We start from the raw sequence: 24,522 nt of genomic DNA, 5'->3' as shown, positions 1-24,522 counted from the left end.
CGGTGATTATAAATCTGGAGAATCAAAACATTTTTTGGTCTAAAGTAAGTACTCCTAAGATCCAGATAGAAGAGCTGGTAGCGCTGAATCAACCAGTTAATAAAGAGGAGATTGGTAAAGCAATTGATGGCCTTAAATTAAATAAAGCGGCAGGCCCAGATGGGTTGCCTGCTGAATTTTATAAATCTTTAAAAGATTAATTAGTTCCGTTCTTGGTAGAATTATTTAACAATTATTATTTATCTAATGATAGTATCTCGGGCGGCTTTGCTGAGGCAAATATCTCACTTATACTTAAAAAAGGAAAAAATCCTGAAGACCTGGCCTCTTATAGGCCAATATCAGTGCTTAACACTGATTATAAAATATTGGCCGCTATTATTGCAGCTAGGCTTAGCCGTTGTTTACAGTCAGTGATTCATCCGGATCAGACAGGGTTCATGTCTTCAAGAAATTCTTCTAAGAATATACGCAAGCTAGTTACATTTCTTGATTTTGCATGGAATTCTGAACAGGATATAAATAATCCGCTAACTTGTGATTCAGCAGTTTTAACTCTAGACGCTGTCAAGGCGTTCGATTCGATTGTTTGGGAGCATCTTTTCCGATCCTTGGATAATTTTGGTTTTTCCGGTAATTTTATTCAATATATTCGCAAAGTTTATTCAAATCCCAGATCATTTTTATTAGTAAATGGTATTCGGTCACGAGAGATTATCTTGCAACGGGGTACTAGGCAAGGATGCCCGCTGTCTCCTCTTCTTTTCAATATAGCAATAGAACCTTTGGCAATTCGATTCTGTGATACTTTAACTAGCATACCACTCGGTACTAACTGTTTAAAGTCTCTTTTATATGCGGATGATATCCTACTATTTGTGGACAATGTTCACTTAACTATTCCTATAATTGTACAAATACTGTCTGAATTTAGCTCATTTTCTGGCTATCGAGTAAATTTAGATAAAAGCGAACTTTTGTACGTAGGTAAAAGGCTCCCCTACACCGGGGTTATTCCATTTAAGGTAGTAGATGCAGTTAAATACTTAGGGCTAGAGTTGCATAGAAATCCAAAGTCATGGTATGCCGCTAACTATTTATCTTTATTTGAAAAAATCAAATGGGATCTTCAGCTATGGGCTTCATATCCATTGTCCATCTCTGCTAAGGTAAACTTAATAAAAACGATTATCTTTCCGCGACTTTTGTATGTTTTGCAAAACTTACCCATTTTTACATCTAATTTTGATATAAAGAAGCTCTACGGCTATTTCTCTAAATTTATTTGGAAAGATAAAAAACCGAGAATGGCATTAGTGAAGCTTATGCAAAAAAAGAATATGGGGGGTTTTGCTTTGCCAGATATTAAATTATATAATATTGTGGCAATGGTAAAATTTGCTCTAGATTGGATCACCAAAACTAATCTTATTTCGGTCGCGCAGGAAGAGGCTGTTTATATACGTCCTTTTTCATTAAAAGCCATTTTACATTGCAAGCCTAAACAACTTCCTTCTAACATTTGTAAACTGATGTCGTTTAAAAATATAGTGCTAGCTTGGTATAAATTTTGTGGTTGTCTAGGTATAGACTCTGCTTTTTCGGATTTTCTTCCAATTCAGGGTAATCCACAAAGAATGCATCAAAGAATTTTCAAACTATGGGCAGACAAAGGTCTACTTTATGTAAAGCAAGTGATGGACGAAAATTATCAGGTGTGTACTGCTGAATACATATTTCAAGCGTTTGAGTTACCCAGAGCAGATTTGTATGCCTACTTCCAAATACGACATTATATATTTAGTCAGAATTGGCAAGTGGAAAATATGTTAGCGTGGTCAGATATTAAAACTTTAATTCAAAAGGTTAAGTCAGGAAATACATCTATATCGTTGATGTATGATATAATGCTTTCAAAGCAAAGTGAAAAATATCTTGGCGGGATGAGCAACTGGCTATGTCCATCCATTCCTGGAACTAACAATGAAAGGCTTATACTGAGTTTCAAGATGTTAAATAAATGTAGAGTGTCCATGAGCTGGAAAGAATCTCACGTGAAAATCCTAAATAATTATTATTTACACCCTGCGAAAATTCAAAAGTTTTTTCCCACTAGTACAGGGAATTGTCCTCGCTGTTCCAAGTCCAGAGCAGATTTGTTCCACATGTTTTGGTGGTGTCCCAAATTAAACCAATTATGGCTTAAGATCTGCTTTTGGCTTAATACTCTTTATGAGGTAAATATCTCTATCGCATTACAAGATGTAATCTTATTGTTCCCTCAAACTAAGGATAGTTCCCCTCGCTTGACTCGCATATTTAATACGACTATTCTTGCAGTTCGTCATATCATCCTTAAAAATTGGAAAGCGAATAGAGAACCAAGTTTCTCGGTAGTTCAAATAGAAATACAAGAACAAATTATTTTCGAATCGTTTCACCTACAAGATGCCTCGGAGAAGAGAATCGAAGATTTTCTTCTCGGTTGGCTTCCAATCATTGAATCCTATCCTCTCCCGCTGCAAAGACAGATTTTGTACCCATTCCGTTTGTCTATAAGCTTTGCAGAATTAGTGCTTCTGAATAAATTTCCTGACACTTGGTTAATGTAGGATTACAATTGTCTTAATTGGGATGGTCTGGCTTGGGCCCAGCGGTGTGGGGGTTCTTTTTTTTTTTTTTTTTTTTTTCTCTTTTATTGTTTTGGTTTGTTGTTTTAATGTATTAATGAAAGCTCCAACAAGATTTAGTTGGTCTTCGCAATTTACATGAAATATTAGTTTTTATTTCATTGTTTTGTTTACTATGTACTCATATATATGGAATGTTTTTGCGATTCTTATGTTCTTTCTTTTTTTGATTTATTTCTTGTGGAGATTAATCCAATAAAAAAAAAGATGTTAAAAAAATAAAAAAATAAAAAAAATAAAAATGTTTTAAAAAGCATCACTGTGAGCCAGATTACATGTGGCACGCAAATTTTTTGTTTGTTTTTTCACTCGCCTAAACCCGATGTTCACCAATTTCAGAATTTGAGGACTTTGAATATCACGACCACGTTAATTTCTCTCCATAGACTTCAATGGAGTGTGCTTTAAAAAAAAAAAAAAAAACTAGGCCGATATTCCAATGTTATTTTTAAATATATATTTCTAAATAAATATATAAATATATATATATATATATATATATATATATATATATATAAATATATATACACATATATACACACAGCTGTATGCAAAAGTTTAGGCACCCCTGACAATTTCCATGATTTTAATTTATAAATAATTAGGTGTTTGGATCAGCAATTTCATTTTGATCTATCAAATAACTGAAGGACACAGTAATATTTCAGTAGTGAAATGAGTTTTATTGGATTAACAGAAAATGTGCAATATGCATTAAAATGAAATTAGACAGGTGCATAAATTTGGACACCCCAACAGAAATATTGCATCAATATTTAGTAGAGCCTCCTTTAGCAGAAATAACAGCCTCTAGACGCTTCCTATAGCCTGTAATGAGTGTTTGGATTCTGGATGAAGGTATTTTGGACCATTCCTCCTTGCAAAACATCTCCAGTTCAGTTAGGTTTGATGGTTGCCGAGCATGGACAGCCTGCTTCAAATCACCCCACAGATTTTCAATGATATTCAGGTCTGGGGACTGGGATGGCCATTCCAGAACATTGTACTTGTTCCTCTGCATAAATGCCAGAGTAGATTTTGAGCAGTGTTTTGGGTCGTTGTCTTGTTGAAATATCCAGCCCCGCAGTAACTTCAACTTTGTGACTGATTCCTCAACATTATTCTCAAGTATCTGCTGATATTGAGTGTAATCTATGCAACCCTTAACTTTATCAAGATTCCCAGTACCGGCACTGTCCACACAGCCCCACAACATGATGGAACATCCACCACATTTTACTGTGGGTAGCAAATGTTTATCTTGGAATGCTGTGTTCTTTTGCCGCCATGCATAACGCCCCTTGTTATGACCAAATAACTCAATCTTTGTTTCATCAGTCCACAGCACCTTCTTCCAAAATGAAGCTGGCTTGTCCAAATGTGCGTTTGCCTACCTCAAGGGACTCTGTTTGTGGCGTTTGTGCAGAAAAGGCTTCTTCCGCATCACTCTCCCATACAGCTTCTCCTTGTGCAAAGTGTGCTGAATTGTTGAACGATGCACAGTGACACCATCTACAGCAAGATGATGTTGTAGGTCTTTGGAGATGGTCTGTGAGCTGTTTTTGACCGTTCTCACCATTCTTTGCTTTTGCCTCTCCGATATTTTACTTGGCCTGACACTTCTTGCCTTAACAAAAAGTGTGCCTGTGGTCTTCCATTTCCTCACTATGTTCCTCACATTGGACACTGACAGCTTAAATCTCTGCAATAGCTTTTTGTAGACTTCCCCTAAACCATAATGTGGAACAATCTTTGTTTTCAGGTCATTTGCGAGTTGTTTTGAGGCCCCCATGTTGCCACTCTTCAGAGGAGAGTCAAAGAGAACAACAACTTGCAAATGGTCACCTTAAATACCTTTTCTTATGATTGGATGCACCTGTCTATGAAGTGCAAGGCGTAATGGGCTCACCAAACCAATTGTGTGTTCCAATTAATCAGTACTAGGTAGATACAGGTATTCAAGTCAACAAAATGACAAGGGTGCCCAAATTTATGCACCTGTCTAATTTCGTTTTGATGCATATTGCACATTTTCTGTTAATCCAAACAACCTCATTTCACTACTGAAATATTACTGTGTCCTTTAGTTATTTGATAGATCAAAATAAAATTGCTGATCCAAACACAGAATTATTTATAAATGAAATTCATTGAAATTGTCAGGGGTGCCTAAACTTTTGCATGCAACTGTATATATACACTGAACCCACATTATTCTTTCTTCATATTATAAGTAATCACTTACAACAGTCTCCGGGTAGATCTTGCTATCATAATCTGAAGCCTCAGAAATTTACAGGAAAATCTTCAAACACTGACACATGGACTTTTATTGTTAATTTGTGACAGTGGAAAGCACACATTAGTAAATAAAAGCTTCCATAATAGATTAACAGACATGGCTCAACAGTATTATTCAATGCAGACGATTGCTAATTTTGAGGGTAATAGACCCTCCCTAGAAGAGACTTTTGAGAACAAATTGGATATGATTGATATCAGTGATGCCTTCATGTCTATGGAGAGGGCTCTGTTAAGTGAATACAAATTATGGTGGGATAAACGCTCACTAGAGAAATATATGTCCCTATCCATGGTCCCTAGGGGCTTACGGCTGAGAAAATACCCCACCTTTCTGATTCCTGACGACAAATTCATTCAAGAATGGAATACAATTCTATCAGAATGCTCTCTCCGACTGATGGCACTCATAGTACAACACAAAGAGAAAAAACTAGCGGAAGCAAGAGAACATATAGAAGAAGTACAGAGGGATCTCAACACATTTATGAACCATCCTGACTACCCGAAACTTGACGGAATCCTACAATCCACGGTGGACAAAGCAAAGAAGGAAATGGATAACATTAAATTCAAGAAATACTCCAGAGATTTGGAGGACTATAAAGGTCACAAAGTATACAACTGGAAAATAAGAAAATTTCCAAAGAGAAAATCTGGAAACAAAAAGATGCTCCAGGGAAAAGGAGAAAACAAGCCCCAGAAACGGGTTTCATTCTCTGACACTGATCCTGAATCAAATGAGGATGACGACCTGCAGGACTTTGTCAATTTCATGACTAGTGAACAGTCCTCAGAAGATGAAGGCTGAGTACTAGACCAGACGCCTATGGCCATAACCAATATGGTCCCCCCTGCTCCCCAATTAACCCATGTTAATATACCACCGCCTGATACTACACCTTCCACTCAAATATATGAGCCAATGGGTGCACTGGCCAGTAATAGTCAGTTAGAACCCCCAAAGCCACCTAGAGGTAACAAATATAAAAAAGCACAGGTTACCCCTAAAACAGATTCTAAGGCAAATCAGCAGGTTTTTCAGGTGGCAATAGGCCAAGAGGAAGGAGGAGGAAGAGGAATTCTCAGACAGGCCCCAAAGAGGGAACAATACCCACTAAGGAGAGCCAAGCAGGGCAACAGATACAGAGATCAAATGTGATTAATTTATCTAGTGTCCCATTAACTAAACCAGAGGAAGAAGTACTTAGTTTAGGCCTTAATTTTGTACCATCCACTAAATTTAATGTCTTCAACACACTGTTAGATTTAAACAGGTTTATCCGTAGTCTTACACTCAACAAGTTCTATAAACTCAATCCCATTGAGGACATAGACACCAGAGTTCCAGACACTACACCACAACATGATTACTTCAATATAACAGAAGCTACTGATTTTTTAAACCTCTATACACTAGAAAGGGAGGGTTTGACTGAGGAGGCAACCATTGACTCCCATAAGGGCTACAAGCCCAAGTCTATTTTTTACCCTACTCAATGTAGGGGCATTGCCCTAGAGTCGTTTCAACGACGTATGGAGGAAGATCTGGTAGCATTAGATCGGAAGCACAAAGCCACGACAAATAACTTGACAAGAAGTCAAAGGTTGGCTCTGTACAAATTGCGGAAGAGAGAAGACATTATAGTGAAACAGTCGGATAAGGGGGGGTCTGTTGTTGTGCTGGACCGAAATTATTATATTTCCGAGGCACACAGACAACTCCAGGACCGAGAGGTCTACGAAAAGTTACCAGGAGACCCCACACGACTTTTTGGAGCCTTATTATTAGATCTACTAGATGATGGTAGGCACCAAGGCCTACTCGATGATGACACCTTTGATTTCCTGAACACTAAACATCCAGTGGTGCCGATATTCCATCACCTCCCCAAGGTACATAAGTCCTTGGAGGAGGTGAAAGGACGGCCCATAGTTTCAGGAATAGGGTCACTCCTTGAGAACTTGGGCAACTGGCTCGAATCATTACTTCAACCACTGGTCTATAAATTACCGTCGTTTTTAAGAGACACCAAACACCTGTTAAACATACTAAGCACCTGCCAATGGGATGACCGTATGTCTTGGTTGGCTGTTGATGTGGTAGGGCTGTACTCGGCCATCCCACATGAGCAAGGTCTCATAGCTATGTGCTATATGCTCGACAGTTTTAGTGACTACTCTGTTAACTTGAAGAATTACATCCTCCAGGTACTGAAATTTTCATTGACACACAACTATTTTGAGTTTTTGGGAGATCATTACCTACAGAAGAGAGGCACGGCTATGGGGGCTAAATTTGCCCCCGCCTATGCCAACATCTTTATGGGCTATTGGGAGCATCGTTACATCTACAGTGACCAAAACCCATTCCTCAAATCCATTATTGGATATAAAAGGTACATTGATGATCTCCTAATCGTGTGGTCTGGCACACAGCCAGACAGTAAACTGTTTGTTGATTATTTAAACAACAATGAGATGGGATTACATTTTACTTATACTTTTGAGAAAAAAGAAATCCCTTTTTTGGATTTAGTTCTAACTGGAGTCCCAGGGGAAAACAGAGTAGTCACTTCACTGTACGTCAAACCGATTTCATCCAATACTTACTTACATGCCAAAAGCAATCATCCGCCGCATACCAGCTATGGAATAGCTAAAGGACAATTTTTGCGAATCCGGCGTAACTGCTCAGAGGATGATGGCTTTTTGGCAGAAAGTGAAAAACTAACTCAGAGATTGTTGGAGCGAGGTTATGACATCAAAGTGGTGCACAAAGCACTGGAAAATGTCAAACATCTCGACAGGAATTCTTTACTTGATACCAAAACAGTAACAAAGGAAGCTAGAAAAAAGCCTACCTTTGTGACTACCTATAGTCCGCAGTATTATTCAATTTGTAAAATACTGCGCAAAAATTTGCCAATTCTGTTGGGAGATGATTTCCTTAAGGATGACATTAAAGACGGTTGCTTTTGTGTAGCAAGACGAAATATAACTATTGGCAATCAAATTTCGCCATCAATGCTCAAAAAAACAAAACCACAAAGTACCTGGCTTTCACAGAAGGGACACTATAAGTGTGGCAATAGTACCTGCAAGGCCTGTGGCTTTGTCATTACGGGGAAATTTTTTCAATCTTTGGCCACACAAAAAGTGTATTCACTATCACAATGCACTAACTGTAGATCGACCTTTGTGATCTACATGATTACATGCAGTGCTTGTAAAAAGCAATACATAGGATGCACCTCCCGGGAAGCCAGGGAGAGGATCCGTGCCCACCTCAATGACATTGAAAGGGGGATAACACCCACTGGCGCCTCTAAACACTTTGTGGAAAAGCACAACAGTGATGTAAGCACATTCACCTGGACTGTGATTGACCAGATAAAAAGGAAGCCAAGAGGTGGGGACAAATTGAAGGACCTCCTTGCTAAAGAAGTGTTCTGGATCTTCACCCTAGGCAGTCGGCAACCTACTGGCTTAAATATTGAGACGGATTTAATTAATCATTGGTAATTGATTGCCTCTTATCCACTCTCATATAAATTAAATTGCAGTATCGAAATAAGTTAAAAAGATAAAAAAGTTTTGTTTCACACATAAGCATCATAATATACCAATGTAAATATTTAAATAATTAATCTTCTGCAAGTAAACTAACATTGTTTCTCTTTTCTTCATTTTGTCCGCATATTTGTTCCCCTAATCAAATAAGGTTGACCAACACAAGGGCATTGTTTAATTGCTATACAACAACACTAGGTTCTGTAAAGATACATAGTTAATACAGATATAAGGAAATTCAATATTAAGAGTGTTGTTGTCAATGGTTACATGCCCTCTTGTTGACCAACTTATCTTCATTTTGAGGCCACCACAAACTCACCTTTAAGTTACTCTAATATTTTAACACCTATACATGTATTGAGGATAATAAATACAAAAAAAGCCCGTATTTCATTCAAACTAGAATTAGGGACAGCAGAATACAGTTATCGATATAACAAACTGTTAATAAGTATGACCTCAAGTAAAATCTAGCATAAATTCAGTATTTAATGCGATTAGCTTAACTACCCAGAATATCATATTATAAGGTATTCAGCCATACATAGGCAGTCTCTCTTAATAGGTATACACCCTTAAGTAACACAGGTGGGTCTGGCCATCCAATAGCAAGATAGCATAGTCTATATTATTTTGAGTAGGGCATTAGGGCAGTATTCTGTCTATGATTAAGGCTCTAAAGGAGCTGAAACGCGTCAGACGCCCACCATAGCCCCTTTCTTGCTGTTCATTATAGCCATTGTCTGATACACATTTCTTAGAAGCTTTTATTTAGTGCTAATAAAGTTTCAATTTTGCTTTGAGCTCCCTGTCCGGACCTTTTTCCTTGATTTACTATATATATATATATATATATATATATAGGAAATAAAGAGCACTCCACGGGACTTGTAACTAAACACACTTTACTATTGTGTAACTAAACACACTTTACTATTGGGAACATTTTCGGACACCCTGTCCGTCCTCAGACAAATATGTGAAAATTGCAAACTTACCCTCCACCATAAGTAAATTACACTGAACGCCGAAAACACGCTCTCCCGGGTTGGCCCGCCCATGGCGTGACGTCACCTCCCCGGGCAACGTGTGAACAGCTCTAAAATTCAATATACAATAACGTTACAATACAATACAAAAAATTACTGGTATTAGATACTTCATAAAGCGCAAACATGTAAAATACTAAAATATTATATGCATTAAATAATATTATATAAAATGCAACATACTGTGCACTATGTCTAATCACTATGGTAACGAGGTAAACAAAAAAGCGCTAGATGGAACATACTATCGCAGTACTAGGTTGGACCTAAAGAATATGCCAAATATTAGTATATTCAGATAATGAAGAAACAAAAATACCTATTACTCTGAGCAACAGTAACAACTGGCATTGAAAGTATTTAATTATTATCCTGGTCACCTAATTTAGAAAAGGGGGTATAATGCTATTGTTATCAACTGACAAAATCATCAAATTAGACTATATTAGATTGAATGACCAGGGTAGCATAAGGACATGAACTATATATACTGACCATTTAGAAGTACATACTGTAGAAATGGTTATAGGGGAATGGTGTCATGGCTCTCATATGTTCAATAAATATAAATATTGGACATTACTGGAATATATATATATAAAAAAAATCAATATCCACATAGAGTCAAAAAGAAAGAGATAAATAAAAATAAAATAAAATAAGAATTAAAAAAAATGTTAAAAATAGATGTTGAAATGAATGTTCAAACATTCTTAAAAAAAATGTTCAAAAAAATATATTCAAAGAAATATTCCAAAAATACTCAATAGTAAAGTGTGTTTAGTTACAAGTCCCGTGGAGTATATATATAGGTTTATATGTGTATATATGTATGTGTATACTTATATACATAGAAACAAATCAAAATGGTTGCATTTCGAAAAATATTATTTTTTTATGTATATATAATGAAGAATGCTTGAGACCCAAAGGCCTCCAGTAAGGCCAATTCCAACTAACATGAATATTTTTAAAAGAAAATTTATATATGAGTGTAATACTTTATTTTAATGCACTGCTAGGGACAGTCTACTTCAGAATTGTTATTGTTTAAAAAGAAAAGATAATCCCTTTATTACCCATTCCCCTGTTTTGCATAATAGACACGGTAAAATGTATATACTTTTTATCTCTGTGATCACCTTGTATCTAAGTCTCTGCAGACTGTACCCTTATTTCAGTTTTTTTTGACAGACTTGCATTTTAGCCAATCAGTGCCCTCTCATAAGTAACTCCATGGGCGGGAGCACAGTGTTATCTATACAGCACACATGAACTAATGTCCTCTAGCTGTGGAAATGTGTTAAATTCGTTCAGATAAGATGCAGCCTTCAATGGCTTAGAAATTAGCTAGGTTTAGCTTTCAACAAAGAATATACCAAGAGAACAAAGCAAATTTGATTAAAAAGGTAAATTGAAAAGTTGTTTAAAATTGCATTCCCTATCTGATTCATGAAAGTTTCATTGTGACTAGACTGTCTCTTATATTTGCACATGTCAGGGTTTAGTAATGTATCAGTCAGTATCAGTTTCAAATAATATGTTTTTGTTTTTTGTATTTAGAGCCCCTTTTTCTCATATTGTCATTTTACCAGTGACGTATTTATGTTTTGTGCTGCCCTAGGCACTAAAAATTATGCTGCCCCTCAAAGGTTTTAGGCCTTTTTTCCACTTAATATTTTTTTGGGTCATTGTGTAAAATGTTTTTGTTTAATTGTGTTTTCATAACAATTCACAAGAAAATGGGCCAGCAAAACAATTGCATACAGGTGGTTTGAATTGCATGCATCTCATACCATTTTCTCCCTGAGAGAAGGGAGAGAAAAGAAGGGGGGGGGGGGAAGGGAGGGAAAGGAAATCAGGAAGGGAGGGAAAGAGAAAGAGAAGAGAAAAGTGGTGAGGGAAAGAAAGGAGTGAAAGAAGGGAGTAAAGGAGGGAGTTTAGAGAAAGAAGGGAGGGAGGGAAAGAAAGGAGTGAGTCGAGGGAGGGAGGGAGGTCGAAAGAAGGGAGAGAGGAAGGGAGGGAAAGGAAATCAGGAAGGGAGGGAAAGAGAAAGAGAAGAGAAAAGTGGTGAGGGAAAGAAAGGAGTGAAAGAAGGGAGTAAAGGAGGGAGTTTAGAGAAAGAAGGGAGGGAGGGAAAGAAAGGAGTGAGTTGAGGGAGGGAGGGAGGGAGGGAGAAAGCAAAAGAAGGGAGAGAGGAAGGGAGGGAAAGAAGAATACACTTTGAAACAATCACTGCCCTTCACATGCAACAACATACAGTAATTACCATCATTCAAGTAATGAAACTTTTTAAGTGTCCGTTTCCTATTTACTCCGTGGGTTCATGAATGCAGAGAAAGCTAGCTATTAGTAGCTAACATACATTAGCACTGAGAGTTTATGATTAGACATCACAAGCTGAGCTAAGCAGTGCACAGGCGCATCCAGTCTGTTTGTTACTAAGACCTGCAATAAGCACTGCGCTTGCAGACCCACCACAGCTGATAAGGTGAGGCAGCATATCGACACAAGGTCTTCTCCTCCAGCCTTACCTTGGAAGCATATCCCTGGGCAAGTTTCTCACCAAGAACGCTTCCACTGCAAAAATGCCAGCGGCTCTAAATGAAGCAACGGTTTCAAGGAGCACTGCCTGTAAAGAGCGATCTTAATCAGCGCATGTGCCTTGTTTTCTCTGTAAAAGCCTGCACTTTATCACTCACTGTACTGTGTGCTGGCTTTTATAGAGCGGATAGGACAGATGTACTGCCCATCCCAAATCTGCTGCCCTAGGCACCAGCCTTGTTAGCCTAGGCCATAATACGCCCTTGCATTTTACCCAGTTTTCAAGATTGTTACAATTGAGCAGCACAACCATTAAAAACCTGTACCACGTGCCTTATTGATTTTTTTATATTACTTAGTAATACTGTAAGCACACAAGTATCATTTTACACTTTCTCATATAGGATGCCTATCTGTTACTCACACTGCACAAATCTAAAATCTATTAAAGAAAAATAAAATGCAGAATATTTTTTTATGGGTTATGTCTATATGTATCACAAATATGTGCCCATTTAAGAGTGATGGAGCATATTATAAAGTTGGGGGCTTTGTTGGGGTGTCTGTGAATTTTTAAACTAATTATGAGTTTGTTACCAATCCATAAGAAGAGATGCTGAAGGTGTCATGAGCATGGTTGGACTGTTGTGGGTGTCATAGGCAGGGATGGACTGCAGTGGGTGTCATGGGTAGGATGGACTGCTGTTGGTGTCATTGGCAGGGTTGGACTGCAGTGGGTGTTATGGGCAGGTTGGACTGCAGTGGGTGTCATGGGCAGGTTGGACTGCAGTGGGTGTCATGGGCAGGTTGGACTGCAGTGGGTGTCATTGGCAGGGTTAGAATACATGGGGTGTCATGGGCAGGTTGGACTGCAGTCAGTGTCATGGGCTGGTTGGACTGCAGTGGGTGTCATGGGCAGGTTGGACTGCAGTCAGTGTCATGGGCTGGTTGGACTGCAGTGGGTGTCATGGGCAGGTTGGACTGCAGTGGGTGTCATGGGCAGGTTGGACTGCAGTGGGTGTCATGGGCAGGTTGGACTGCAGTGGGTGTCATGGGCAGGCTGGAATGCAGTGGGTGCCATGGGCAGGTTGGACTGCAGTGGGTGTCATGGGCAGGTTGGACTGCAGTGGGTGTCATAGGCAGGGTTGGACTGCAGTGGGTGTCATGGGTAGGTTGGACTGCTGTGGGTGTCATTGGCAGTTTTGGACTGCAGTGGGTGCATGGACAGGTTGGACTGTAGTGGGTGTCATGAGCAGGGTTGAACTGTTTCTAGTGTCATGGGGAGGGCTGGACTGTTGCTGGTGTCATGGGGAGGGTTGGACTGCAGTGTGTGTCATGGGGAGGATTGGACTGCAGTGTGTGTCATGGGCAGGTTGGACTTCTGTGGGTGTTATGGACAGGTTGGACTGCAGTGGGTGTCATGGGCAGGTTGGACTGCAGTGGGTGTCCTGGGCAGGTTGGACTGCAGTGGGCGTCATTGGCAGGGTTGGACTGCAGTGGGTGTCATGGGCAGGTTGGACTGCAGTGGGTGTCATGGGCAGGTTGGACTGCAGTGGGTGTCATGGGCAGGTTGGACTGCAGTGGGTGTCATGGGCAGGTTGGACTGCAGTGGGTGTCATTGGCAGGGTTGGACCGCAGTGGGTGTCATGGGCAGGTTGGACTGCAGTGGGTGTCATTGGCAGGGTTAGAATACATGGGGTGTCATGGGCAGGTTGGACTGCAGTCAGTGTCATGGGCTGGTTGGACTACAGTGGGTGTCATGGGCAGGTTGGACTGCAGTGGGTGTCATGGGCAGGTTGGACTGCACTGGGTGTCATGGGCAGGTTGGACTGCAGTGGGTGTCATGGGCAGGCTGGAATGCAGTGGGTGTCATGGGCAGGTTGGACTGCAGTGGGTGTCATGGGCAGGTTGGGCTGCAGTGGGTGTCATAGGCAGGGTTGGACTGCAGTGGGTGTCATGGGTAGGTTGGACTGCTGTGGGTGTCATTGGCAGTTTTGGACTGCAGTGGGTGCATGGAGAGGTTGGACTGTAGTGGGTGTCATGAGCTGGGTTGAACTGTTTCTAGTGTCATGGGGAGGGCTGGACTGTTGCTGGTGTCATGGGGAGGGTTGGACTGCAGTGTGTGTCATGGGCAGGTTGGACTTCTGTGGGTGTTATGGACAGGTTGGACTGCAGTGGGTGTCATGGGCAGGTTGGACTGCAGTGGGTGTCCTGGGCAGGTTGGACTGCAGTGGGCGTCATTGGCAGGGTTGGACTGCAGTGGGTGTCATGGGCAGGTTGGACTGCAGTGGGTGTCATGGGCAGGTTGGACTGCAGTGGGTGTCATTGGCAGGATTGGACCGCAGCGGGTGTCATGGGCAGGTTGGACTGCAGTGGGTGTCATTGGCAGGGTTAGAATGCATGGGGTGTCATGGGCAGGTTGGACTGCAGTCAGTGTCATGGGCTGGTTGGACTGCAGTGGGTGTCATGGGCAGGTTGGACTGCAGTGGGTGTCATGGGCAGGTTGGACTGCAGTGGGTGTCATGGGCAGGGTTGGACTGCAGTGGGTGTCATGGGTAGGTTGGACTGCTGTGGGTGTCATTGGCAGTTTTGGACTGCAGTGGGTGCATGGACAGGTTGGACTGTAGTGGGTGTCATGAGCAGGGTTGGACTGTTTCTAGTGTCCTGGGGAGGGCTAGGCTGTTGCTGGTGTCATGGGGAGGGTTGGACTGGAGTCTGTGTCATGGGGAGGGTTGGACTGCAGTGTGTGTCATGGGCAGGTTGGACTGCTGTGGGTGTTATGGACAGTTTGGACTGCAGTGGGTGTAATGGGCAGGTTGGACTGCAGTGGGTGTCATGGGCAGGTTGGACTGCAGTGGGTGTCATGGGCAGGTTGGACTGCAGTGGGCGTCATTGGCAGGGTTGGACTGCAGTGGGTGTCATTGGCAGGTTGGACTGCAGTGGGTGTCATGGGCAGGTTGGACTGCAGTGGGTGTCATGGGCAGGGTTGGACTGCAGTGGGTGTCATGGGTAGGTTGGACTGCTGTGGGTGTCATTGGCAGTGTTGGACTGCAGTGGGTATCATGGACAGTTTGGACTGTAGTGGGTGTCATGAGCAGGGTTGGACTGTTTCTAGTGTCATGGGGAGGGCTAGACTGTTGCTGGTGTCATGGGGAGGGTTGGACTGCAGTGTGTGTCATGGGGAGGGTTGGACTGCAGTGTGTGTCATGGGCAGGTTGGACTGCTGTGGGTGTTATGGACAATATAAAACATGACTGTTGCCTGGTTATATCAACATTTAAGAATAATGCTCAAATCATTTGTACATAACTAAACATGAACATACAAATATTGATGTATAATCGCCAGTAAATGTTTGGAAGCTTTAGAAAAGTTAATTATAAATTGACACAAAATTATATGAAAGTGGTAATTGCACAGATCATTCAGTGATGCTGCTGGTTAAAGGGTGCAAATGTTAAAACTAGAATGCACATGAATGTGTTTGGTTTTAAATACACATGTATTACCAGAAACATCTTAGGCAGTCAATACTAAATTAATTTGCCATATTTTACTCTTGCTTTGATGATATATATTTTGCTTTTATGTAGATGTGCAGAAATTTTCATGAATAAACCATTTAATGGTCTGTTTCATATAGTTATTTGCTTGTCTGACCAATCTAAGTGTTAGATAACCTGTTATATCCTGTTGAGTTTCTAATGTCTGCAAACTAACGCGGAGAAAACCACCTCAGCTGAATGCAAAGTTTCCACACAACACACTTCTTAGTATATAAATAGGGCCTACAATAGTTCTACTACAGTATGCTCACCCAAGGTGCACCTCACTTTGTATCGATCTTCAGCACAGGGGCAGAACTACCATTGGTGCAGCAGGTGCAGTGGCATCAGGGCCCAAGTACTTGGGGGCCTATAGCAGCCAGTTTATAAATAGGCATGTGCAGAATGTGTACAATCCAAATGCAGTGGAGCCTTTTATTAGTGAAGTTTGCAGATCTGTCTATGGGGTCAATTTATCAAATGCCGGGCGGACATGATTTGCTGCAGCGAATCATGTCCACCCAGCATCGCTAAATGCCGACAGCGTATAACATTCCACAAGCATTTTTTGTGAAATGCTTGAAGTCTGCCACCTAAAAGGTGGCGGACAAGTTAAAGGGACCATAGAATTGTTATTGTTTTAAAAGATAGATAATCCCTTTATTACTTATTCCCCAGTTTTGCATAACCAACACAGTTATATTAATATACTTTTTACCTCTGTGATTACCTTGTATCTAGGAACCTTCTTCCAGCCCACTGATCACATGACTGTGACTGTTTATTATCTATTGTCTTAAATTTAGCATCGTTTTGTGCTAAATTTTAAATAACCCCCTGTGCCTGAACACAGTGTAATCTATATGGCCCACGTGTACTTTCTGTCTCTTTGTGTTGAAAAGAGATTTAAAAAGCCTGTGATAAGAGGCAGCCCTCAAAGGCTTAGAAATTAGCATATGAGCCTACCTATGTTTAGTTTAAACTAAGAATACCAAGAGAAAAAAGCAAATTTGATGATAAAAGTAATTTGGAAAGATGATTAAAATTAAAAGTCCTATCTGAATAATGAAAGTTTAATTTATACTAGACTGTCCCTTTAAGGAGCAGTGATCGCTGCTTGTTAACTCTACCCCTATATATCTACAGTACCTATCTATCTATAGTATCTATGTATCTATCTATAATATCTCTCAATCTCTTTATTTATCTATGAAATCTCTATATCTTTCTATCTATCTATCCTCAAAATCATTTTACAGAGCAGCATGTATATTATTACTATTGCTTACTACTGAGTTACCTTTGGGGGACTCAAAAAAAATTCCACCAGGGCCCTTCGCTGACTAGGTCCGCTACTGCTTCAGTCCCCCTTTGTAATACAAATGAGTAATATTTAGTACGTTAGTTGTCATTTCATTTAGTTAGGATGAATTTGAAGCATGTTACTTACAAAACTGTGCTGTCTTCTGGCATTTTCACTTTCTTTTTATATTTTATATCTATATTTAGTCAGCTTCTTTATTTATAGAAATCTTTGTTTAGTACATTCATTACAGATAATGTATTCTTAATTAACTGTACCAAATGTTTGCTTGACAGTTGATATTTGTTTATGCAATTTTTAGTTTTCTATTTATCAAATGTCTCATTCAGATATTACATTAGAATTAAAACTTTCAAATGTTAAATAATGGGAATTAAATGGAAATGAAATATTTATGTTACATTCAAAGATTTGAGGGTTTGGCGGTTACGGTCAAGGCGTACTGTCCCACAAGATTCAGGACAGTCGGAATGTCTGTTTAAATATAAGATGCTCGCTCTCTCTTTCTCGCTGTCTCTCCTCTATCTCTCTCTCCTCTATCTCTCTCACTCTCCTATATCTCTCTCACTCTTCTCTCTCTCATCTTATTCTACATTATTGTAATACATGCGTGCATGATGCGTCACACTTTTGTGACCATTGATGTGAAATGATGCTCTAAGCAGTTAGGTGAACATGTTGATACATCTGCCTGTAAAAATGACAACTTAAGCTGGTTTAATGCCTTTGGTTTTGTATTCTTGTAGGCCCAGAAAAGACAGATGAATTTCTCTTAGCCAGATTCAAAGGTGATGGAGTACGATATAAAGCGAAATTAATTGGCATAGACGATGTCCCTGAAGCCAGAGGAGACAAAATGAGCCAAGACTCCATGATGAAATTAAAGGTGCGTATTCCAGTAAAGGAAGAGAATTGGCAGAATCCTGTCTCCTGAGAAAAAAAACATTTACAGAGGAGGGCAGTTTGCTTTGTAATCAACGCTCAGTGAATAAGTTTGAATGTGTAAATGCTGTTTCATGCTTGATCCATCATTCCTGGTAAAAATAACCTTATCATAATATCCAGCCCTTATATTTTAACACATTGCCAGGATTTCTCATTGTTCCTCCTCCATTCCAAAAGCAATTTGTTTTATCTGTCTCGCTCCTCTTGCATATTTACCAGCTGGAAGCATTTTTTTTGTGTGTAGGTGATAAAAGGAGAAAGCTTAGATATGCAGGCTTGTGCAGTGCTATCACAGAAGCAGTTTCATTTTTCTTTGGAAAGTAGATCATGCTGCTGTGTAAACGAAATTGAGAAATTATATATATTTTTTATGCAATGCAAAGGGTGTGGAAACACAATGAGTTATTCTCATGTGTTTTTTTTATTTAATTGAAGGTCCCTCTAGGATGTTTTTTGCTGACACCAAGGACATGTGGTTAAAGAGACACGAAACCCAATTTCTTTCTTTCATGATATAGAAAGAGCACACAATTTTAAACCACTGTCTAATTTACTTTTATGATCCAATTTGCTTCATTCTCTTGATATCCTTTGTTGAAAATGTATCTACATAGGCTTGGTGGCTGCACATATATGCCTTGTTTGGCTCACCCATGTGCTTTTCTATTTGTTCAACAAAGAACACCTAAAGAATGAAGCAAATGAGATAACAGAAGTCAATTAGAATGTTGTTTAAAATTGTATTCTCTATCTGATTTATGAAAGAAAAATTTGGGGTTTCATTTCCCTTTAAGCGTTTTTAGACCAACTTCTATAGCTTAGAGAAGGTTTACTGGGGGGTGGGGGGTGCAGGGACATGTCTGATGCCTTGCTATAGAATAACATGTCAGCCATTAAAACAATTTAACATCTTGTTTGCTGCAATTGTTTTTCAAAAGCCAAACCAACCAGCAACAACTTGCCTCATTGAGTCTGCAGACAAAAAGGTCATTAAGTTTGTATAATTGTTTTCCAGCTGTTATATGTTAAAAACCCTATTAGGTACAGACATGCAGCAGCGTTAGCCTTGATAAGTCTACAGGGTGCATTTCTAATTTTAAAGGGACACTAAACCCACATTTTTTCTTTAATGATTCAGATAGAACATGCAATTTTAAACAACTTTCTAATTTACTCTCATTTTTCATCGCTCTCTTGCTATCTATTTAAAAAGCAGGGATGTAAAGCCTAAGAGCCAGCCCATTTTTGGTTGAGAACCTGGGTTATGCTTGCTTATTGATTTGCTAACTGTATCCACCAATAAGCAAGCACTATCCATGGTGCTGAACATAAATTGGGCTGGCTCCTAAGCTTTAAATTCCTACTTTTTAAATAAAAATAGCAAGAGAACAAATAAAAATTGATTGTAAATTAGAAAGTTGCTTAAAATTGCATTCTCTATCTGAATTATTAAAGAAAGATATTGGGTTTAGTATCCCTTTAAGAATGATAAAATGCACAATTTGACTAAAAATGTTAAACTATTAAAAGCTCAGTGTGTTTACTCTTTACTGTCTCTTTAAATTTGAGAGCCACAACAACTCCTCTAATGATCTCCATTTGCAACACACATGGATATTCTTTTTGCACAACTGTCTAAAAATGATCATCAAACTGATTAAATCGGAGTAAATATGTTACCAAAATGAGCACTGCTGTGTGATTACAATTACTCATTGGCAAGAATTTTATATTTAATGTGCAACCAGAAGAGTTTAAAGGGACAGTATAGACCAATTGTCATATAACTGCATGTAATAGACACTACTATAAAGAAGAATATGCACAGATACTGATCTAAAAATCCAGTAAAAAAAGTTTAAAAACTTACAAAGAAGCTCCCAATTTAGCACTGCTGAGGAGGTTAGGCTGGGACACCCACTGAAATGGGCTGAGAAAGCAGGAAGAGAAGATACCCCCACAACTTGCAATATCGTTCACTGCTGAATGCGGAAGTAGGGGGCTATTTTCTGTATTCGTCTCTTTTCGGAGCCAAATATGTTTTTATGCAAGTGAAACACACTAAACTCTGTGCAAAACCAACTTGCACAAGAGGGAATAGCCTCCTACCTTCGCATTTGCCAGTGAACGAAACTGCCGAATATGCAAGAGAGAGATATTAAAGGGACATGAAACCCATTTTTTTTTTCTTTCATGATTTAGAAAGAGCATGCAATTTTAAACAACTTTCTAATTTACTTCTATTATCTAATTTGCTTCATTCTCTTGATATCCTTTGCTGAAAAGCATATCTAGATAGGCTCAGTAGCTGCTGATTGGTGGCTGCACGTAGATGCCTCTTGTGATTGTCTCACGCATGTACATTGCTATTTTTTCAACAAAGGATATCTGAAGAATAAAGCAAATTAGATAATAGAAGTAAATTGGAATGTTGTTTAAAACCTGAATCATGAAAGAAAATGTTTGGGTTTAATGTCCCTTTAAATTAAAATACATTTTTCTTCTAAGCAAAGAACAAAGGTATTTCAAGTTTTTCTATTTAAAAACTAAACAAACATATTCAACATATTTGACTAGAAAGAGCTCAAAAGTGTACATACTGTATATGTGAATATACTGTATGTGTTTATATATATGTTTGTGCGCCCATTCTTATAAACACATGTAAACACATTTATACATACATATACATACAAATAAATACATATATATGTTTGTGCGCACATTCTTATAAACACATGTAAACACATTTATACGTACATATACATACAAATAAATACATATATATGTTTGTGCTCCCATTCTTATAAACACATGTAAACACATTTATACGTACATATACATACAAATAAATTTATATTTATGTTTGTGCGCACATTCTTATAAACACATGTAAACACATTTATACGTACATATACATACAAATAAATACATATATATGTTTGTGCGCACATTCTTATAAACACATGTAAACACATTTATACGTACATATACATACAAATAAATACATATATATGTTTGTGCGCACATTCTTATAAACACATGTAAACACATTTATACGTACATATACATACAAATAAATACATATATATGTAGACTTTTGAGCCTTTCCAAATCAGACACCTTGACATTTACATATTCCTTTTAAACATGTTTTTAACTTTATATATATTGTATATTTAATGTGTTAAACTTTATTTTAATATGTTTTACATGGATTCTTTTATTCCAGCTCTTTACTTTCCACTTGTAATATGAGCGATGTTTTGTGAGGCCGTGATGTCCATTGAAAGCATAGTGCATGTTAAAGTGATGTCAGCCGCGCTAAACATTCTCTGGTTATTCAGGTTTACCATTGACTTGTAACACCAGATTTCACGCTAATCCTAGCACGGTCCGGCGATATTGAAAGCACACCCTGCAGTATCAATAGCGTTCCATAGGGGTCAGCAACCTTCGGCTCCCAGATGTTTTGGAACTACATTTCCCATGATGCTCAGACAGCCTAAAGAGTGTCTCAGCATCATGGGACATGTAGTTCCAAAACATCTGGGAGCCGAAGGTTGCCGACCCGGCCATAGTTACTACCCCAAATAAAATGCAAATTTTGCTTTAACCTTAGTCACATTTTATTTCTCTCCTTTTGAAATGTCGTCAGATTTCTTTGCCTAAGCCAGGCAAGTGGCATATGATCCTAAGTAGATTATACTTTAAAATCTACTTAGCACAATTCCATTTTTTTTTTCCTCAACAAATATTACACTGTAGCCATTGAAATGCCACATCTTTTGTCGTGTACTGATTTTGTCGCCATGGGCAACTATAAATCATTTGCATTTTATATTAATCTTTTGTTTCTAGGGAATGGCAGTGGCAGCTCGTTCTCAAGGACAACACAAACAGAGGATCTGGGTCAACATTTCACTTTCTGGAATAAAAATCATCGATGAAAAAACTGGAGTAAGTATTTATATTAAAGACCCTGAGCTGCAAAAAATAAGCAACATTTTATTAACAAGATGTTTTTAAAACATTTTGTGTTTGTTGTTTTTTGCAATTTAGTCCTTAATTTCTAATATTTATATTCTGTGCACATACAACAATGACTTTAACAACATCCCTTTAAGTTTTTTATTATCAAATTTTCTTGTTATCCTTTGTTGAAAAGCAGGAAGGTAAGTTTGGGAGCATGCACGTGTCTTCAGCAGTTTTGCAAAAAAATTATACATTAGCAAGAGCATTAGATGACAGCACTATTTCCTGTCATGCAGTTCTCCAGACGTGCATGCTCATTGCTACCTACATCTGTTCAACAAAGAATAACACGAGAACCAAGTAAATTGGAAACTTTTTTTAAGCTTTATCTAAATCGTGAAAGAAAACATTGTGCAGTGTGAATGGTACAGTCTGGGGCGTCATTATGCAGTGTGAATGGTACCGTCTGGGGTGTTATTATGCACTGTGAATGTTACAGTCTGGGGTGTCATTATGCACTGTGAATGGTACAGTCTGGGGTGTCATTGTGCAGTGTGAATGGTACAGTGTGGGGGGCATTGTGCAGTGTGAATGGTACAGTCTGTGATGTCATTATGCACTGTGAATGGTACAGTCTGGGGTGTAATTATGCAGTGTGAATTGTACAGTCTGGGGTGTCATTGTGCAGTGTGAATGGTACAGTCTGGGGTGTCATTGTGCAGTGTGAATGGTACTGTCTGGGGCGTCATTATGCAGTGTGAATGGTACTGTCTGGGGTGTCATTATGCAGTGTGAATGGTACAGTCTGGGTTGTCATTGTGCAGTGTGAATGGTACTGTCTGGGGCGTCATTATGCAGTGTGAATGGTACTGTCTGGGGTGTCATTATGCAGTGTGAATGGTACTGTCTGGGGTGTTATTATGCAGTGTGAATGGTACTGTCTGGGGTGTCATTATGCAGTGTGAATGGTACAGTATGGGATGTCATTATGCAGTGTGAATGGTACAGTCTGGGGTGTCATTATGCAGTGTGAATGGTACAGTCTGGGGTGTCATTATGCAGTGTGAATGGTACAGTCTAGGGCGTCATTATGCAGTGTGAATGGTACAGTCTGGGGCGTCATTATGCAGTGTGAATGGTACAGTCTGGGGTGTCATTATGCAGTGTGAATGGTACAGTCTGGGGCGTCATTGTGCAGTGTGAATGGTACTGTCTGGGGCGTCTTAATGCAGTGTGAATGGTACTGTCTGGGGCGTCATTATGCAGTGTGAATGGTACAGTCTGGGGTGTCATTATGCAGTGTGAATGGTACTGTCTGGGGCGTCATTATGCAGTGTGAATGGTACAGTATGGGGCGTCATTATGCAGTGTGAATGGTACTGTCTGGGGTGTCATTATGCAGTGTGAATGGTACTGTCTGGGGTGTCATTATGCAGTGCGAATGGTACTGTCTGGGGTGTCATTATGCAGTGTGAATGGTACAGTATGGGGTGTCATTATGCAGTGTGAATGGTACTGTCTGGGGTGTCATTATGCAGTGTGAATGGTACTGTCTGGGGTGTCATTATGCAGTGTGAATGGTACAGTCTAGGGCGTCATTATGCAGTGTGAATGGTACAGTCTGGGGCGTCATTATGCAGTGTGAATGGTACAGTCTGGGGCGTCATTATGCAGTGTGAATGGTACAGTCTGGGGCGTCATTATGCAGTGTGAATGGTACAGTCTGGAGTGTCATTGTGCAGTGTGAATGGTACAGTCTGGGGTGTCATTGTGCAGTGTGAATGGTACAGTCTAGAGTATCATATAGGCATGGAGGAGGAGCTGTGACAGTCTTTAGAGGTTATTGGCAAGACTGATCTGATATACAGGGTTAGTGTGTTACCTCTTGGTTTTGTTTAGTTACAGCTTATGGTGTTGCCTCTGTGTTGGTTTCTTTCGGTAGGATTTAAAATAAAAACATTTCTTTCATGATTCAGATAAAGAACACATTTTTAAACAACTTTCCAGTTTACTTCTATTTTATAGTTTGCTTCATTCTCTTGGTATCCTTTGTTAAAAAAGCAGTCATGTACAACTGAGAGCTAGCTAAGTGCATTAGGTGAGCCAATAACATGAGGATTATATGTGCAGCCACTAATCAGCATCTCCTGAGCCTACCTAGGTATCCTTTTTCAACAAAGCATACTAAGAGAACAAAACAAATGTGAAAATAGAAGTAAATTGCAAAGTTGTTAAAAATCACGTTTTATCTGAATCATGAAAGAAAAAAAATGGGTTTCATGTCCCTTTAAAGATCTTTATGTAAAATGGTTTAGCTGTATCTCGACTTTTAACCTCTTGAGTGCAGAGGATGATGCATGTTATTGGATTTAAGGACTTTTATATAAAACGTTACAATGCATCTGAGATAAAGGGGTACACTTAATAAGCAGCGTATGCTGCTGTTTCCGTCGGAAACATAAGTTAAGAAGCAGCAGTCGTAAGATCGCTTCTCCTTAACTCAGAGGTGGCGGACTACAGTCATCCCAATCGGATACGATCGGGATGATTGACACCCCCTGCTAGAGCCCGAT

The 24,522-nt window shown here is 39.3% G+C and overlaps 2 protein-coding genes across 3 annotated transcripts in view; both read left to right on the top strand.

The window, feature by feature from the left end:
• The window catches only part of DAB2 (DAB adaptor protein 2), a 347,304-nt gene that overhangs the window by 119,117 nt on the left and 203,665 nt on the right, over positions 1 to 24,522 (top strand). For both annotated transcript variants that reach the window (XM_053701226.1, XM_053701225.1), the window contains exons 3-4: positions 17,776 to 17,915; positions 21,836 to 21,934. In XM_053701226.1, the coding sequence (XP_053557201.1) occupies positions 17,776 to 17,915; positions 21,836 to 21,934 (239 nt within the window). The remainder of the gene's footprint in view (positions 1 to 17,775; positions 17,916 to 21,835; positions 21,935 to 24,522) is intronic.
• Positions 13,965 to 16,652, top strand: LOC128648512 (uncharacterized). Its single transcript, XM_053701227.1, has 2 exons — positions 13,965 to 14,634; positions 14,720 to 16,652. The coding sequence occupies exons 1-2, from the start codon at positions 13,976 to 13,978 to the stop codon at positions 15,171 to 15,173; spliced, it is 1,113 nt and encodes a 370-aa protein (XP_053557202.1). The 5' UTR covers positions 13,965 to 13,975; the 3' UTR covers positions 15,174 to 16,652.

Source organism: Bombina bombina, chromosome 2 (genome assembly GCF_027579735.1).
Source record: "Bombina bombina isolate aBomBom1 chromosome 2, aBomBom1.pri, whole genome shotgun sequence".
Lineage (NCBI taxonomy): Eukaryota > Metazoa > Chordata > Amphibia > Anura > Bombinatoridae > Bombina > Bombina bombina.
Note: the sequence above shows the minus strand (reverse complement) of the source record. Positions and strands in the feature narration are given on the sequence as shown.

Excerpts from the sequence above, each read along its gene's own strand:
- LOC128648512 (XM_053701227.1), top strand. The coding sequence starts at position 13,976 with ATGGGCAGGTTGGACTGCAGTGGGTGTCATGGGCAGGCTGGAATGCAG. Across the intron at positions 14,635-14,719 it reads GCAGTGGGTGTCATGGGCAG|GTTGGACTGCTGTGGGTGTC; the intron begins GTTGGACTGCAG and ends TGTCATGGGTAG.